This window comes from Dendrobates tinctorius, unplaced genomic scaffold (genome assembly GCF_039654945.1).
Source record: "Dendrobates tinctorius isolate UK_male_01 unplaced genomic scaffold, ASM3965494v1 ptg000203l, whole genome shotgun sequence".
NCBI classification, from domain to species: domain Eukaryota; kingdom Metazoa; phylum Chordata; class Amphibia; order Anura; family Dendrobatidae; genus Dendrobates; species Dendrobates tinctorius.
In genome coordinates, this window is record NW_027361870.1 from 6,339,392 (window position 1) to 6,358,979 (window position 19,588).

A 19,588-nucleotide genomic window follows, 5' to 3' on the forward strand; every position below is an offset into this window, starting at 1 on the left:
TCTCCCAAGCTGTAATGTCAGTAACCCATCGATTCTTCCTCCTGAGCCAATGTGTCAGCCATATTCACGTGAGGATCATCTCTACACACCTTTGGTTCAGAACAGTCTTTTACCTACAGCAGCTGCTACAGTTACTGTAACGGTGTATAACTACAAGAGTTCAGCTATAAAATAAACCTTCTGGAATCTACGTATGTGACTCCTGCAGTCGAGTCCAGCTATCTGACAAATTCACTTTGTGTGAGTACTGGTTGATAGAGACATCCACAGAAAGTGTCTCAAGGGCCTCCACATTCATAGCCTAGCTAGGAAGACAGCTGAGGCCATGCTCCCATGTAGTGGAAATGCCGCTTTTAATACTCAAAGTACTTGTTTACACGTTGTGTTTTCGTGGCTACACCACACATTTCTGCTGTGGCAAAAACACATTTTACAACACCAAAGTAAAGAAGATTTCCAAAATCGCATTCTGCCTATTTTTCCCTTTACAGGTTTGAACTAAAGAGTATATAAATCTGCAGCATGTCAATTCTTTCATTGTTTTTTTTTTATTTGTTGATTTTTCTGCTGCAAAACACAAAGTGCGCACAAACTTTAACCCCTTCACGACATTTGACGTACTACTCTGTCCATGTGCCCTGGGCCTTAATGCCCATGGATGGTATAGTACGTCATGTGCGATCAGTCGCGCTCACGGGGGGAGCGTGGCTGATCGCGGCCAAGTGTCAGCTGATTCTCACAGCTGACAACCAGAACTAAGTGCCAGGAGCAGTCACGGACCGCACCAGGCACTTTAACCTCCGGAACACTGCGATCAAACATGATTGCAGCAATCCGGCAGCCAGTCAGCTGTGACAGCCCCACTGCCTTTGGATCACTGCCATGGAGACATCATGACGACATCCGGGTCTCCAGAGCTGAGAGACTTCCTGTCATGCACAGTGCATGTCAGGAAGTCTGTGAGGTAAGTGTGCATTGAGCGCAACACTGACAGCTTCTATAGCATGCAGATCTGCATGCTATAGAAGCGATCAGCCTGCACAAAATGATTGTCCCATAGTGGGACACCGTGTAAAAATAAGAATGAAAAAAAAATTCTAAAAATATTTTAAATAAAAAAAAAAAAAAAAAACAATATTTAATCAATAAATATTTAAATAAAAAAAAAAATCTAAACAATAGAAGTGCACATATTTGGTATCGCCGCGTCCGTAACGACCTGACTTATAAACCTGTCCTACTAGTTAACCCTTTTAATGAACACCTTTTAAAGACAAAAAAAAAAAATGCTTTGTCATGCCATGGAACAAAAAGTTGAATAACACGCGATCAAAAAGATGGATATAAACATGGTACCACTGAAAACATCATCTTGTCCCGCAAAAAACGAGCCACCACACAGCTCCATCACTGGAAGGAACAAAAAAAAAAAAAAATATATATATAGCTCTTAGAATAAAGGGATGCAAAAATTATTTTTTATATAAAGTAGTTTTTATTGTATAAAAGCGCCAAAACAAAAAAATGATATACCGTAAATGATGTATTGCTGTCATCATACTGACCCGAAGTATAAAACTGCTTTATCAATTTTAAAACACGTGGAACGGTGTAAAAGTGACTTCAAATGTGAGGTGGTCCCTAAAAAAATGGTTTTGAAAATTTTGTTTTAACCCCTTTACCCCCAAGGGTGGTTTGCACGTTCATGACCGGGCCAATGTTTACAATTCTGACCACTGTCCCTTTATGAGGTAGTAACTCTGAAACGCTTCCATGGATCCTGGTGATTCTGACGTTGTTTTCTCGTGACATATTGTACTTCATGTTAGTGGTAAAATTTCATTCATATAACTTGCGTTTATTTGTGAGAAAAATGGAAATTTGGCGAAAATTGCGAAATTTTCGAACTTTGAATTTTTATGCCCTTAAATCACAGAGATATGGCACACAAAAAACTTGATAACTAACATTTCCCACATGTTACTTTACATCAGCACAATTTTGGAACCAAAATTTTTTTTTGTTAGGAAGTTATAAGGGTTAAAAGTTGATCATTTTATTTTTACGGACCACATCACATTTGAAGCCACTTTGAGGGGTCTATATGAGAGAAAATACCCAAAATGACACCATTCTAAAAACTGCACCCCTCAAGGTGCTCAAAACCACATTCAAGAAGTTTATTAACCCTTCAGGTGCGTCACAGGAATTTTTTGAATATTTAGAAAAAAAAATTAACATTTAACTTTTTTTCTCAAAAAAAATATTTCAGGTTCAATTTTTTTTTATTTTACCAAGGGTAACAGGAGAAATTGGACTGCAAATGTTATTGTGCAATTTGTCCTGAGTACGCTGATACCTGATATGTGGGGGGAACCACTGTTTCGGCGCATGGCAGACCTCAGCAGGGAAGGAGCGCCGTTTGACTTTTTCAATGCAAAATTGGCTGGTATTCTGATCAGACGCCATGTCACGTTTGGAGAGCCCCTGATGTACCTAAACAGTGGAAACCCCCCCACAAGTGACCCCATTTTGGAAACTAGACCCCACAAGGAACTTATCTAGATATGTAGTGAGAACCGTGAACCCAAAAAGGCTTCACAGAAGTTTATAACGTACAGCGGTACAATTAAAAAATCATGTTTTTTTCCACAAAAATGATCTTTTCACCCCCAATTTTTATTTTCCCAAGGGTAACAGGACCCTAAAAGTTATTGTGCAATTTGTCCTGAGTACGCTGATACCCCATATGTGGGTGTAAATGACTATTTGGGCGCATGGCAGAGCTCGGAAGGGAAGCAGTGCCATTTGACTTTTTTGGCTGGAATTGAGATCGGACACCATGTCGCATTTGGAAAGCCCCTGATGTCCCTAAACAGTAGAATCCCCCCACAAGTGACCCCATTTTGGAAACTAGACCCCCTAAGGAACTTATCTAGATGTGTGGTGAGCACTTTGAACTCCCCCAGTGCTTCACAGAAGTTTACAACCCCCGGGCGTGAAAATTAAGAAATCGTATTTTTTCCACAAACATGATCATTTAGTCCCCATTTTTTTTATTTTCCCAAGGGTACCAGGAGAAAATGGACCCCAAAAGTTGTTGTCCAATTTGTCCTGAGTATGCTGATACCCCATATGTGGGATAAAACTACTGTATGGACACACGTCAGGGCTCGGAAGGGAAGTAGTGACGTTTTGGAATGCAGGCTTTGATGGAATGGTCTGCGAGTGTCATGTTGCCTTTGGAGAGCCCCTCATGTACCTAAACAGTGGAATCCCCCCACAAGTGACCCCATTTTGGAAACTAGACCCCCTAAGGAACTTATCTAGATATGTGGTGAGCACTTTGAACCCAAGGGCTTCACAGAAGTTTATAACGCCCGGGCGTGAAAATAAAATAAAAAATCATTTTTTTCCCACAAAATGATATTTTTGCCCCCATTTTTTTATTTTCCTAAGGGCAACAGGAGAAATAGGACCCCAAAAGTTGTTTTGCGATTTGTCCTGAGTAGGCTGATACCCCATATGTGGGGGTAAAACACTGTTTGGGCGCATGGCAGAGCTTGGAAGGTAAGGAGTACCATTTGACTTTTTCAACGCAGAATTGGCAGGAACTGAGATCAGACGCCATGTTGCATTTGGAGAGCCCCTGATGTGCCCAAACAGTGGAAACCCCCAATTATAACTCCAAACCTAACCCCAACACACCCCTAACCCTAATCTCAGCCCTAACCCTAATGGGAAAATGGAAATAAATACATTTTTTTAATTGTATTATATTTCCCTAACTAAGGGGGTGATAACGGGGGGGGAGGGGGGGTTTGATTTATTATTTATGGCGGTTTTTATGTTTGGCGGCTGTCAAACGCTAAAAGACGCTTTTTATTGTAAAAAATAGTTTATGCATCACCACATATTGAGAGCTATAATTTTTCCGTATTTTGACCCACTGAGTCATGTGAGGTCATTTTTTGCGAGACGAGTTGACGTTTTTATTGGTATCATGTTCGGGCATGTGACATTTTTTGATCGCTTTTTATTCCGATTTTTCGGACGCAGAATGAACAAAAACCAGCGTTTCATGAATTTCTTTTGGGGGGTGCGTTTACACCGTTCCGCGTGCGGTAAAATTGATAAAGCGGTTTTATTCTTCGGGTCAGTACGATTACAGCGATACCTCATTTATGTCTTTTTTATGTTTTGGCGCTTTTATGCGATAAAAACAATTTTATATAAAAAAAAATTTTTGCAACACTTTATTCTGCATGCTATAACTTTTTATTTTTTCTCTGATGCTGTGTGGCGGCTCGTTTTTTGCGGGACAAGATGACGTTTTCAGCGGTACCATGGATATTTATATGAGCCTTTTTGATCGCGCGTTACTGCACTTTTTGTTTGGCGGTATGATAAATCATTTTTTGCTTCGTTTTTTATTTTTATTTAAGGGGTTCGCTAAAGGGGTTAACTAATGGGACAGATTTATAGGACAGTTCGTTACGGACGCGGCAATACCAAATATGTGTACTATTGTTTTTTTTATTTACAAAAAATGAATTAGGGAATTTTTTTTTTTTTTTTTAATTTAGCGATTTTTTAAAATTATTTTTACACTTTTTTTTAAAACTTTATTAGGTTGTCCTACGGGGGGACATCACTGTCCTGTGACAGATCACCGATCTGTCACATCACAGGTCACTGTGACAGATCAGCAATCTGTCACAGTCAGTGTGCAGGTTTCCTCCTTGCCTGCGCTTTGCAGGCATGAGGAATCCAGCTTCCTGCAGGCCCCCGAAGGTCCCCGTCGGCATCTTGGATCCAGGGACCTGCAGGGAAAGAGCCCCCCGCAGCAGCGCTGCACATTGCGCTGCTGTGGGGGGCTCAGGGAAGCACGGAGGGAGCCCCCTCCCTGCCGATGCTTCCCTTTAACCCCCGGGTACACCGCGAACGTTTGATCGCGGTGTGCAAGGGGTTAACGTGTCGGGGGCGGTCCGTGACCGCCCCTGACACACAGTGCCGGGTGTCAGTTGTGATAATCAGCTGACACCCGGCCGCGATCAGCTGCGCTCACCTCGTGGGCACCGCTGATCGCGCTAGACGTACTATCCCGTCCGTGGGCATAGGGGCCCGGGTCCCATGGACGGGATAGTACGTCTGATGTCAGAAAGGGGTTAAAAATGAGAAATCGCTAGTCAACTTTTAACCATTAACTTTCTAACCCAAAAAAATTTGGGTTCCAAAATTGTGCTGATGTAAAGTAGACATGTGGGAAATGTTACTTAAGTATTTAGTGTGACGTATCTCTGATTTAAGGGCATGAAAATTCAAAGTTGGAAAATTGCGAAATTGTCAAAATTTTTGCCAAATTTCCATCTTTTTCACAAATAAACGCAAGTCATATCACAGAAATTTTACCACTAACATGAAGTACAATATGTCACAAGAAAACAATGTCAGAATCACCGGGATCCATGGAAGCGTTTCAGAGTTATTACCTCATAAAGGGACAGTGGTCAGAATTGCAATAATTGGCCTGGTCATTAACATGCAAACCACCCTTGGGGGTAAAGGGGTTAAGGGTATGTGCCCATGATCAGGAAATGCTGTGGGTCTGACTCTGCATACTTGTGCAGCATCAAACCCACAGTGGCCAGATGTTACAACACAGTGGATGGGATTTCAAGAAATCCTGTGTGCACAGACGCCCGCGGATACTGATATGCGGCACGTCTTTCCAGACCACAGCATGTCAATTTCTCTTGCAGACAAGCTAGTATGTATTGGACGCGGTGAATCTGCACGGTTCAGTGAATACGTGTGGATTCACCTGCGTTCAATAGAAGGCAGCGCTCTGGACGTAGTGAACATGTCCTGTGTCCAAAGCGCTGCTGATTCCGGATCATGGACATCCGGCCCAAGTACTTTTACCACAGATCTTCTGCTACAGAAAGAAAGCAAGCGGTTGGATGTAATTTTCATGAGAACTCATGCTCACTGTGCATTTTTACTCTCTATGGGCTTAAATTGGGAACCTTGGGGGGGGGGGGGGAATCACAGATCCGGCCTACAAAACTCCCTCAATGAAGTCAATAAACATCTGCACCCACTTGCTGCCTATGGTCCATGTGCCAGCTCTAAGGCATCTCTTGACAGCGGTTAATAAGCGCTCAAGCGAGATGGCTGACAGTGCCACACACCTTTTTATTAAACAATAATATTGGTGATTTATGTCTTTGGGTCTAATACAAATAAGTGATTACACTATTTGAGCTATAGGTTCCTGAACCAGAACCAGCCAGGAGATTACTACTACTGAACATTCTTGGTCTGGCAGTGCAGTCCAAGAACAGCAGTATACGCTTTAATCTTTGTAGTGTGGCAGCTCTGAGAAACCGAACTATGAACTCATATGCAAATTAGCTAAAAAGTGCTTTGGGGGTGTGCCGATGTGGACACATCCTCTTTACAGGGGTGCGAGTTTGCACGCACTGATTAGCAGCATGTGCCGATAATCTCATACACGGACTGCAGAACGCAAGCAGATACAGAACAGTACAATTCTGAGCTAATCAGTGGCTCGGTTCCCGGCAGTTTACATGACTCATTTTTAGAGATGGGTGAACCCTAGCAGTAAAGCTCGGAGTCCGTACCGAACACCTACTGCTCGGGCACAGACACCAAACACGGCCTCACCAGGAAGTCCATGTCAGGCTGGGGTCACACTTGCAAGTGCAATGCGAGAAACTCACCTCAATACCCTGCACTGCCGCCGGCGGATCAAACCAGAACGTTCAGCTGCATAGACATGCAGCCACATATTTTGGTCCCGAGTGCCGGCAGCAGTGCCAGGTATTGAGGTGAATTTCTCACATTGCACTCTCAAGTGTGATCCCGGCCTTACTGTTCGGGTTCAGATGCCTGAACACCGGGTGCATGACAGCATGGCAAACACCGCTTCTGATCAGCGATAAAATCATCCTCGCAGGTCAAAGAGCCACGGTTCCTACACGGTGTAAAGACAGCGCGAGTCTGCAGCTGTGATCGGAGGTATGAAGTTTACATCTGGTCACTTGTGTCAGCTGATGGGACTACTGCTTCCATCATCCGACGCCTGCTGCCGCTAACAGTGAGCAGGAAAGGCTGATGGGGAGTATTCATTAGCCGCCTCCTGCGCTGCAAATAAATTTAAAAAAAAATGCATGGGTTCCCCTGTATTTTTGATAACCAGCCAGGCAAAACTCACAGCTGGGAGCTGCAACCCTGAGCTGTCAGCTTCAACAAGGCTGGTTATCAACAATAGAGGGGTCCCCACGCTGTAATTAAATAATTTAAAAAAAAAAAACGGCATTGGGTCCCCCCCATTTTTGACAACCTGCCTTGCTAAAGCAGACAGCTGGGGGCTGGTATTATCAGGCTGGTAAGGGGCCAAGAATATTGCATCACCTTAGTCTAAAAATAGCAGCCCGCTGCTGCCCAGAAAAGGCACATCTATTAGATGCACCAATTCTGGCGCTTTGCCCGGCTCTTCCCACTTGCCCTGTAGCGGTGGTGGCAAGTGGGGTAATATATGTGGTGTTGATGTCACCTTTGTATTGTCAGGTGACATCAAGCCCATGAATTAGTAATTGAGGAGTCTATAAGACACCTATCCATTACTAATCCTACAGTTAAATGGTGAATAATACACAGCCAGAATAAAGTCTTTTATTTGAAATAAAAACAAAAACAGTTTTACGTTCTTATTTAAAACACACAGTTATATTCACCTAACGCTTAATTCCACCGAAACCCTCGTCTTCTGTAATAAAACAAAGAAAAAAACAACAATATCCCTCACGTTTCCATCGTTCTGTCCCACACCGTAATCCATGTCTGTGGGATAAACCATTTTCAACCTGGATGGTTGCCAAGATGCGACCGTCCAGGTTGAGAACCACTGGTGACTGAGCTACTGCGAGAAAAGTGTCAGTGACTGGTGTTGACGTCATCACGGTCACTGCTGGCCAGAGGCTGGGTTCCCTGCCAGGCTGAACTGCTGTGACCTCGGTGAGATCACCGATCGCACGGTGAGAAAAACTCTAGATCTTGGAATAATAATAATTCCACAATTTAAGGTGTTTAAATACAATGTTCCTGTGCTGAGATAATCTTATAAATGTGTCCGCAGTGTACTGTGTAATGGCTGTGTCTGACTATACAGGAACATGATCTGATCATACCACAGCTCCTGGGCAGGGGAGGAAGTAAGAGTATACAGACATTACAACACGGGATCACAAGATTCTTTTAACAGCAGGGAAATGTTTTACCTCATAAAAAGAATCAGCTGTGATCCCTGTGCTGTAGTGTCTATAAACTCGTGTCCTCCCCTGCCCAGGAGCTGTGGTATGATCAGACAATGTCGCTGTATGGTCAGACACAGACATTACACAGTACACAGCAGGAGCACATTTATAAGATTATCTCAGCACAGGAACATTTTATTTAAACTCAACCAATTGTGGAAATTATTATTATTCCAAGATCTGTTGATTAAAATCAACTTTAAAATTTACTTTGTTCGTGGGGAAAACCCCTTTAAATCAGTGGGAGAACAACTGAACAGAAAAGGCAGAAAGAAAAACTGTTTGATTCATAACTGCAGCATTGAAAGCTAAAAGGCATCTATTTGCATCTCCGGGCTCACGTTACACAGGCATGCCCTTGAAGATATACATAGACCCTTGTTATCCACGGTACAGAAGGAAGAAAAAAAAAAAAAAAAAAAGAACTGGCACTCCTACATTCTGCCATGAGGATTTCCCCACAGAAAAAATTCCTTGAGTACAAGACCAATGTTAGGAAAAAAGAAAATCTGAACAGAGTTAGTTTCTGCTTTTCCAGCCACTGAAGGAGAATGTTAGAGGGATCAGAGATCAATGTTGGTAATCAGCCAAAACAGCTGCAAAAAAAAAAAAAAGAAGCATTTCACTCTGAAGCATTCATGTATTCTGCGACAGGCCATCAATTTCAGCACGAGCTGTAATGCTTCAGATCCCCACTAGTGGCGCTGCAGGGGAACTGAACACTTTTTGAAATGAAGGGAGGGTGCTTAGAAAACCCACTAGTTGTAGATCAGATACATATTTTAATAGGTCTTAATTTTTCCACAAGACATTGGTATGTCAGTGAACAAGAACACTTCACGTGCAGCAGCCTCAAACTTCGTCCGGCTCTTGCCTGAAGGTACAACTGCACAATGCTCTGTGAGCTAAATACGTCACATGGTAAATAATCATGATGAGCGAACGTGATCGGGTAATATGTTCAAGTCCCTGTGTCTGCATGTTAGGCCGGGGTCACACTAACTGACGCAAAATACGGTCAGTATTTTACATGCGTAATACGGATGAATGGCCCCTAAGCAGTGCTCCGTATGTCATCCGTAAGCAAGGTGTGGTCGCGTATTTTGCGCATGTCAGCATCTGTATGTAATCCGTATGGCATCCGTATGGCGAGATTTTCTCGCAGGCTTGCAAAATGGACATATAATGGAGCCCTATGACAGGGTTTCTAACAGAAACCAAAGAATAGATATAAACACATAGAATACACACATATATATATATTTATTCTTTGTGCATATATCTATTCTTTCATTTCTTTATCAAACCTGTCAGTGTGATTTTACTGTATAGCGCACTGAATTGCCGGCTTTGCTAAAAGACACCTGGTGCGTATTTCTCGCAAGTCACATGTGTGGTCCGTGTGTAATCCGTATTTTTTGCGCACCCATAGACTTGCATTGGCGTACTACGGCCGTAAAACTTTTGTAAAACTAGTGGTCAACTCCTCTTAATAGTTGGTTCCGCCGTCCCCAGTGTCTCGCCGCGCGCGTCACTACCGCCGTCCCCAGTGTCCCGCCGCGCGCGCGTCACTACCGCCAACCTAACAGTCCTGCTGTCGTTGGTACAGCAGTCCCCATAGAGTGCATAGCTTTCTTGCCCATAAATGGCTTTTGGTGGTGGCGCTTGTAACCAGACAGAAAATTTACAAGCTTTAGTCAATTTTTTTTTCCCCAAGGTAAAGACAGGATGGGGAAGGAGGGGAGGCGTGGTAGAGACATCCCAATAAGCACTGGGAGTAGTATTAACCCCTTCATGACCCAGCCTATTTTGACCTAAATGACCTGGCCATTTTTTGCAATTCTGACCAGTGTCCCTTTATGAGGTAATAACTCTGGAACGCTTCAACGCATCTTAGCGATTCTGAGATTGTTTTTTCGTGACATATTGGGCTTCATGTTAGTGGTAAACTTAGGTCGATAATTTTTGCGTTTATTTGTGAAAAAAACAGAAATTTGGCGAAAATTTTGAAAATTTCGCAATTTTCAAAGTTTGAATTTTTATTCTGTTAAACCAGAGAGTGATGTGACACAAAATAGTTACTAAATAACATTTCCCACATGTCTACTTTACATCAGCACAATTTTGGAAACAATTTTTTTTTTGTTAGGAAGTTGTAAGGGTTAAAAGTTGACCAGCGATTTCTCATTTTTACAACAATATTTACAAAACCATTTTTTTTAGGGACCACCTCACATTTGAAGTCACTGAGGGGTCTATATGGCAGAAAATACCCAAAAGTGACACCATTCTAAAAACTGCACCCCTCAAGCTACTCAAAACTACATTCTAGGAGATTATTAACCCTTCAGGTGCTTCACAGGAACTAAAGCAACGTGGAAGGAAAAAATGGACATTTTATTTTTTGCACCACAAATTTTCTTTTATCATTAATTTTTTTCATTTTCACATGGGCTACAGGATAAAATGGATCCTAAAATTTGTTGGGCAATTTCTCCTGAGTACACTGATACCTCATATGTGGTCATAAACCACTGTTTGGGCGCACGGCAGGGCTCGGAAGGGAAGGAGCACATTTGACTTTTTGAATGGAAAATATGCTGGAATATTTAGCGCTTGCCATGTCGCGTTTGGAGAGTCGCTGTGCGCCTAAGCACTGGAGCTTCCCCACAAGTGACCCCATTTTGGAAACTAGACCCCCCAAGGAACTTATCTACATGCATAGTGATCACTTTGAACCCCCCCAGGTGCTTCACAAATTGATCGGTAAAAAAAAAAAAGTACTTTTTTTTCACAAAAATTTTCTTTTGGTCTCAGTTTTTTCATTTTCACATGGGCAACAGGATAAAATGGATCCTAAAATGTGTTGGGCAATTTCTCCTGAGTGCACAGATACCTTATATGTGGTCATAAACCACTCTTTGGGCGCACGGCAGGGTCCGTAAGTGAAGGAGCGCTATTTGACTTTTTGAATGGAAAATTCGCTCCAATCGTTATCGGACACCATGTCGCGTTTGGAGAGCCCCTGTGTACCTAAACATTGGAGCTCCCCCACAAGTGACACCATTTTGGAAACTAGACCCCTTAAGGAACTTCTCTAGATGTGTAGGGAGCACTTTGAACCCCCAAGTGCTTCACAAAAGTTTATAACGTAGAGCAGTGAAAATAAAAAATCATTTTTTTTCCCTCAAAAGATTTTTTAGCACGCTATTTTTTATTTTCACAAGGGTAACAGGAGAAATTGGACCACAAAAGTTGTTGTCCAGTTTGCCCTGAGTACGCTGGTACCCCATATGTGGGGGGGAACCACTGTTTGGGCGCACGGCAGGGCTCAGAAGGGAAGGAGTGCCATTTGACTTTTTGAAATGAAAATTAGCTCCAATCGTTAGCGGACACCATGTCGTGTTTGGAGAGCCCCTGTGTGCCTAAACTTTGGAGCTCCCCCACAAATGACCCCAGTATGGAAACTAGACCCCCTAAGGAACTTATCTAGATGCATAGTGAGCACTTTGAACCCCCAGGTGCTTCACAGAAGTTTATAACGCAGAGCCGTGAAAATAAAAAATATATTTTTTTTCTTAAAAAAAATATTTTTAGTCCGCAATTTTTTATTTTCACAGGGGTACCAGGATAAATTGGACCCCAAAAGTTGTTGTACAGTTAGTCCTGAGTACACTGGTACCCCATATGTGGGGGGGGGACAACTGTTTGGGCACACGTCGGGGCTCAGCAGGGAGGTAGTGACATTTTGAAATGCTGACTTTGATGGCATGGTCTGAGGGTGTCATGTTACATTTGCAGAGCCCCTGTGTGCCTAAACAGTAGAAACCCCCGGCATGTGACCTCATTTTGAAAACTAGACCCCCCAAGGAACTTATCTAGATGTGTGGTGAGCACCTTGAACCCCCAAGTGCTTCACAGAAGTTTATAACGCAGAGCCGTGAAAATAAAAAATCATTTTTTTTCCTCAAAAAAAAAAAGTTTAGCCCGCAATTTTTTTTCACAACAGTAACAGGATGAATTGGACCCCAAAAGTTGTTGTACAGTTTGTCCTGAGTACGCTGATACCCCATATGTGGGGGGAAAACCACTGTATGGGTACACGTCAGGGCTCGGAAGGGAAGTAGTGACATTTTGAAATGCTGACTTTGATGGCATGGTCTGCGGGCGTCATGTTACATTTGCAGAGCCCTTGATGTACCTAAACTGTTGAAACCCCCCACAAGTGACCCCATTTTGGAAACTATACCCCATAAGGAAGTTGCCTAGATGTGTAGTGAGCACACCGAATCCCCAAGTGCTTCACAGAAGATTATAACGCAGAGCCATGAAAATAAAAAATAATTTTTTCTCCTCAAAAAATGATTTTTTAGCTCTCAATTTTTTATTTTCACAAGGGTAACAGGAGAAATTGGACACCAAAAGTTGTTGTCCAGTTTGTCCTGAGTACGCTGGTACCCCATATGTGGGGGGGGAACCATTGTTTGGGCACACGTCAGGGCTCGGAATGGAAGTAGTGACGTTTTGAAATGCAGACTTTGATGGAATAGTCTGCGGTCGTAATTACGTTTGCAGAGCCCCTGATGTGCCTAAACAGTGGAAGCCCCCCACAAGTGACCCCATTTTGGAAACTAGACCTTCCAAGGAACGTATGTAAGATGTGTTGTGAGCACTTTGAACCCCCAAGTGCTTCACAGAAGTTTATAATGCAGAGACGTGAAAATGAAAAAATCATTTTTTTCCACAAAAATAATTTTTTAGCCCCCAATTTTTTATTTTCCCAAGGGTAACACGGGAAATTAGTCCCCAAAAGTTGTTGTGCAATTTTTCCTGAGTACGCTGATACCCCATATGTTGGGGTAAACCACTGTTTGGGCACATGTCAGGGCTTGGAAGGGAGGGTGCACCGTTTGACTTTTTGAACGCAAAATTGGCTGGAATCAATGGTTGCACCTTGTCGCGTTTGGAGACCCCCTGATGTGCCTAAACAGTTTAAATCCCTGAATTCTAACTCCAACCCTAACCCCAACACATCCCTAACCACATCCCTAACCACAAGCCTAACCCTAATTCCAACCCTAACCCTCTTTCCAACCCTAACCCTCTTTCCAACCCTAACCCTCTTTCCAACCCTAACCCTCTTTCCAACCCTAACCCTCTTTCCAACCCTAACCCTCTTTCCAACCCTAACCCTCTTTTCAACCCTAACCCTAACCCTCTTTTCAACCCTAACCCTAACCCTCTTTTCAACCCTAACCCTAACCCTCTTTTCAACCCTAACCCTAATGGAAAAATAAAAATAAAAATATTTTCTTTACTTTATTAGTTGTGCCTACCTATGGGGGTGATAGTCGGGGGGTTTATTTACTTTTTCTTTCATTTTGATCACTGTGAGAGAGATCAAAATGAAAGAATGGAATCTGCAGCCGGCAGATTCGGGCGGGCGCACTGCGCATGCGCCCGCCATTTTCAAGATGGCGGCGCCCATGAACCGGACCCGCCGGACACCGGGAGCGACAGGGGGACTTAGAAGGTGCCGGGGGAGGTGAGATGGGGTGAGGGGGTTATCGGAAGCTGGCGGGGAGCAGAGGGAATGGGAGGGGGGCAGATGATGACAGCGGCGGCAGATCGCCGCTGTCATTCAGTTGCGGGGGGCGATCGCCGGTGGGGGGGGGGGGTGGAATCGGTGTCTCCAGCCATGTCCGATGCTACAGCAGCATCGGCCATGGCTGGATTGTAATATTTCATCAATTTTCATTGATGAAATATTACTATCACTCTGATTGGCTGTTAAAAGTGAAACAGCCAATCAGAGCGACCGTAGCCACGTGGGGGCGAAGCCACGCCCCCTGTGGCGAAGAACAAAGCCCCCTGTATCTGCGGGTCGGGTGACCTTTCAGTGACCTAGGTCACCCGACCCGCAGGGGGGCTTTAAAGTCATGACGCCACATAGGCATCATGGGTCGTTCTGGCACGACTTTTCATGACGCCTACGTGGCGTCAAAGGTCGTGAAGGGGTTAATGAACCTGACACTGGTGACACTAGGCAGGCATGATTGTCTTTGTGACAAGTCTGCTTTAAAAATTGTATCCGCCTCCAGACACACTATATGTTCTCATTCATTAAACAGCCAATATCTTAACAGTAGAGACAGTGAAAACAGAAAAACTAACTTACAGAATGAACTAAGCTTATAAAAACTGAAAAGCCCTTTATAAATTTAGCTCAATCTTGTATGCTCGGGTCATTATCACATTTCACTCGTTTGGCCTTTTGCAGCTTACTAATTCTCCAACGCATGAAGACGGAAACTCCCTCGACTTGGTCTTCTCTCGGCTTTATGCAGTGGATGATTTTGCAAACTCCCCTCTCCCGCTCTCTGACCACAACCTCCGTTCCATTGGCCTCAAGGACACCGTTCTCTCATGGTTCTCCTCCTATCTCTCCGACCGCTCCTTTACTGTATCTTTTGCCGGTTCCTCCTCCTCTCACCTTCCCCTGACTGTTGGGGTTCCTCAAGGATCGGTTCTAGGCCCCCTCCTCTTCTCCTTGTACACTGCCCCTATTGGTCAAACAATCAGTAGATTTGGTTTCCAGTACCATCTCTATGCTGATGACACCCAATTATACGCTTCTCCTGACATCACGCCAGCCTTTCTAGAAAACACCGGCGATTGTCTAAATGCTGTGTCTAACATCATGTCCTCACTATATCTGAAACTGAACCTGTCAAAGACTGAACTCCTTGTGTTTCCTCCCGCTACTAATGTAGCTATACCCGACATTGCCATTTCCGTGTGTGGTTCCACTATTACTCCCCAGCAACATGCCCGCTGTCTTGGGGTCATACTCGACTCCGAGCTTTCCTTTGTCCCCCACATACGATCACTGGCTCGCTCTTGCTACCTGCACCTCAAAAACATTTCTAGAATACGACCTTTTCTTACTTTTGACTCAGCAAAAACTCTTATTGTTTCTCTTATTCATTCTCGTCTCGACTATTGTAACTCTCTTCTAATCGGTCTCCCTCTTACCAAACTCTCCCCTCTCCAATCTGTCTTGAATGCTGCAGCCAGGATCATATTCCTCGCCAATCGTTACACCGATGCCTCTACCTTGTGCCAGTCATTACACTGGCTACCCATCCACTCCAGAATCCAGTACAAACTTATTACCCTCACCCACAAAGCCCTCCATAGCTCAGCACCACCTTACATCTCCTCCCTTGTTTCAGTATACCACCCTACCCGCACCCTCCGTTCTGCTGATGACCTCAGGTTAGCATCCTCAATAGTCAGAACCTCCCACTCCCGTCTCCAAGACTTTACACGTGCTGCGCCAATTCTTTGGAATGCACTTCCCAGGTCAATACGATTAATCCCCAGTCCCCACAATTTTAAGCGTGCCCTGAAAACGCATTTATTCAGACAGGCCTATCGCCTCAACACATTAACCTAATCTATCCCTGTGTGGCACAGCCAAAAGTTTTACCATAACCAGGTTCCCCGCATCATGTTCCCACATGCTTTATGCATCCATCAGCCCTCTGTGTCTGTACTGTTACACACTTATTATGGCTGGTCCATACAATCAGGGCAACTGTTACCACCCACCTTTCGTGTCTCCCTTTTTCCCTCAGACTGTAAGCTTGCGAGCAGGGCCCTCATTCCTCTTGGTATTTTGTTATAATCTACTGTATGTGATTATTGTTATGCTGTAATGTCTATTGTCTGTACAAATGCCCTCTGAAATGTAAAGTGCTGCGGAATATGTCGGCGCTATAGAAATAAAAATTATTATATTATTATTCTTTCATTCTCTATCAAGAACTGCCAGGCTGCTCAGGTCACCCCCACTGTCCAGACTTATAGAAACATACAGGCCATTAACACCCAGAAACTTTTGAAGAACTTGCAGTCTTCATTGGCCCCTATCTCCTCCCTCTCATGTCCTGATTCTGCATTGAAGCATTACAATGAAACACTTCAAAGTGCCCTGGATGAATGTGCACCTCCTATTCATAGAACACCACAACACAGACAGCGACAACCCTGGCACACCCTGAAAACAGATTTCCTGCAGCGGTGCTCCAGGTGTGCTGATAGTCTGTGGAGAAAATCCAACCTACCCAAAGATTTCATCCATTATAGGTTTATGCTTCAAACATACAACACTGCCCTTCACCTCTCCAACCAAACCTATTTCAACACCCTCATCAGCTCACTGTCCAATAACCCTAAACGTCTCTGACACTTTTCATTCTCTACTCAACCCAAGAGTACAAGGCCCCAACCACAGAGCTTCGAGCTGACGATCTGGCCAATTACTTCAAAGAAAAAATTGACCAGATCCGACAGGAAATTATGTCCCAATCACCTCATACCATGCACTATCCTCCCTCCCCCACTGCATCTAGCTCACTCTCTGATTTTGAACCAGTCACAGAAGTAGTAAGCAGGCTCCTTGCATCTTCTCACCCAACCACTTGCACCAGTGACCCATTTCCGTCACATCTCCTCCAGTCCCTTTCCCCTGCTGTCACCCCTCACCTTATTAAAATATTCAGCCTCTCTCTCTCTTCTGGTATCTTTCCCTCCTCATTTAAGCATGCCATCATACATCCACTACTTAAAAAACCATCCCTCGACCAAAACTGTGCCGCTAACTATAGACCTGTCTCTAATCTTCCCTTCATCTCTAAACTCCAGGAACGCCTGGTCCACTCCAGTCTTATCCGCTATCTCTTTGATAACTCTCTTCTCGACCCTCTCCAATCCGGTTTCCACACCTTACACTTTACTGAAACTGACCTCACTAAAGTCTCTAATGATCTACTAACAGCTAAATCAAATGGTCATTACTCCATGCTAATTCTCTTGGATCTCTCTGCAGCATTCGACACTGTGGATCATCAGCTCCTCCTCACTATGCTCCATTCCATTGGCCTCAAGGACACAGTTCTCTCCTGGTTCTCCTCCTATCTCTCTGACCGCTCCTTTACTGTATCTTTTGCTGGCTCCTCCTCCTCTCATCTTCCCCTTACTGTTGGGGTTCACAGAATCATAGAATCGTAGAGTTGGAAGGGACCTCCTGGGCCATCTGGTCCAACCCCCTGCTCAAAGCAGGATTCGCTAAATCATCCCAGTCAGATGTCTGTCCAGCCTCTGCTTGAAGACTTCCATTGAAGGAGAACTCACCACTTCTCGTGGCAGCCTGTTCCACTCATTGATCACTCTGTCAAAAAGTTTTTCTAATATCTAATCTGTGTCTCCTCCCATTCAGTTTCATCCCATTTTCTCAAGGACCCATCGTAGGCCCCCATCCTCTTCTCTTTGTATACTGCCCCTATTGGTCAAACAGTCAGTAGATTTGGTTTCCAGTACCATCTCTATGCTGATGACACCCAATTATACGCTTCTTCTCCTGACATCACGCCAGCCTTTCTAGAAAACACCGGCGATTGTCTAAATGCTGTGTCTAACATCATGTCCTCACTATATCTGAAACTGAACCTGTCAAAGACTGAACTCCTGGTGTTTCCTCCCGCTACTAATGTAGCTATACCCGGCATTGCCATTTCCGTGTGTGGTTCCACTATTACTCCCCAGCAACATGCCCGCTGTCTTGGGGTCATACTCGACTCCGAGCTTTCCTTTGTCCCCCACATACGATCACTGGCTCGCTCTTGCTATCTGCACCTCAAAAACATTTCTAGAATTCGACCTTTTCTTACTTTTGACTCCGCAAAAACTCTTATTGTTTCTCTTATTCATTCTCGTCTCGACTATTGTAACTCTCTTCTAATCGGTCTCCCTCTTACCAAACTCTCCCCCCTCCAATCTGTCTTGAATGATGCAGCAAGGATCATATTCCTCGCCAATCGTTACACCGATGCCTCTACCTTGTGCCAGTCATTACACTGGCTACCCATCCACTCCAGAATCCAGTACAAACTTATTACCCTCAACCACAAAGCTCTTCATGGCTCAGCACCACCCTACATCTCCTCCCTTGTTTCAGTATACCATCCTACCTGCGCCCTCCGTTCTGCTGATGACCTGAGGTGAGCATCCTCAATAATCAGAACCTCCCACTCCCGTCTCCAAGACTATACACGTGCTGCGCCAATTCTTTGGAATGCACTTCCCAGGTCAATACGATTAGTCCCCAATTCCCACAATTTTAAGCATGCCCTGAAAACTCATTTATTCAGACTGGCCTATCACCTCAGCACATTAACCTAATCTATCCCTATGTGGCACAGCCAACCATAACCAGGTTCCCCGCATCATGTTCCCACATGCTTAATGCATCCATTAGCCCTCTGTGTCTGTACTGTTACACACTTAACATTATGGCTGGTCCAAACAATCAGGGCAACTGTTACCACCCACCTTTCGTGTCTCCCTTTTTTCCTCATAGATTGTAAGCTTGCGAGCAGGGCCCTCATTCCTCTTGGTATCTGTTATAATCTATGTGATTATTGTTATGCTGTAATGTCTATTGTCTGTACAAGTCCCCTCTGAAATGTAAAGTGCTGCGGAATATGTCGGCGCTATAGAAATAAAATTTATTATTATCCATTCTCAGTCTCATTTATGACTTTTGCATTAAGAATAGATTTCTGCAACAAAAGTTACACCTACAGAGATCCGTATAGCGACGAATTCTGTCCTAAACAGCTCGTTCTATAATGACCACTGGAGTGAGACACCTGGAAAAACAGTGTTACTTACAGTGTGAGCACATCTCCAACGGGTAGCTTGCTTCATTTCCCTGCAAAGAAAAAAAAAATGGTCAAGATTAAAAGTTAAAAAAAAAAAAAAAAAAAAAAATCAGTAAAACAAAAGCTCTACATTTGCTCACGAACTTATAAGTGGCTAACACCACACTGGACATAACACAGACGTCTTACGGATGAGGATCCCACACCTGGGACCAGAACCTAGGATTAGAATGGGCCCAGACGCAAGCTGTTTATAGCAGATGTAGCGCTATACTTTTTTTTTTGCTGTGGACCTTATACAGATTTTATTATACATTTCCTTAATAAAAAGGGCTTTTATCTGAAAGTCACGGCATTTTGCTGCAGCGTCTACATTATTTTTTCCGTTTCTGATCACAATGAACTAATGCTTGCCCCGTGGCTGCTCAGCTCGCCTGACGTATAAGTATAGGGCCCGGCTTACACACGGGAGTAGGGATTCCAGCTTGTGCTTCAGCGTGCAGTAGCCATACTGGGTGT

At 44.0% G+C, this 19,588-nt stretch overlaps 1 protein-coding gene across 2 annotated transcripts in view; it reads right to left on the minus strand.

Annotated features, from left to right (window-relative positions):
* The window catches only part of PPP3R1 (protein phosphatase 3 regulatory subunit B, alpha), a 129,160-nt gene that overhangs the window by 18,380 nt on the left and 91,192 nt on the right, over positions 1 to 19,588 (minus strand). For both annotated transcript variants that reach the window (XM_073553791.1, XM_073553792.1), the window contains one exon: positions 19,080 to 19,119. In XM_073553791.1, the coding sequence (XP_073409892.1) occupies positions 19,080 to 19,119 (40 nt within the window). The remainder of the gene's footprint in view (positions 1 to 19,079; positions 19,120 to 19,588) is intronic.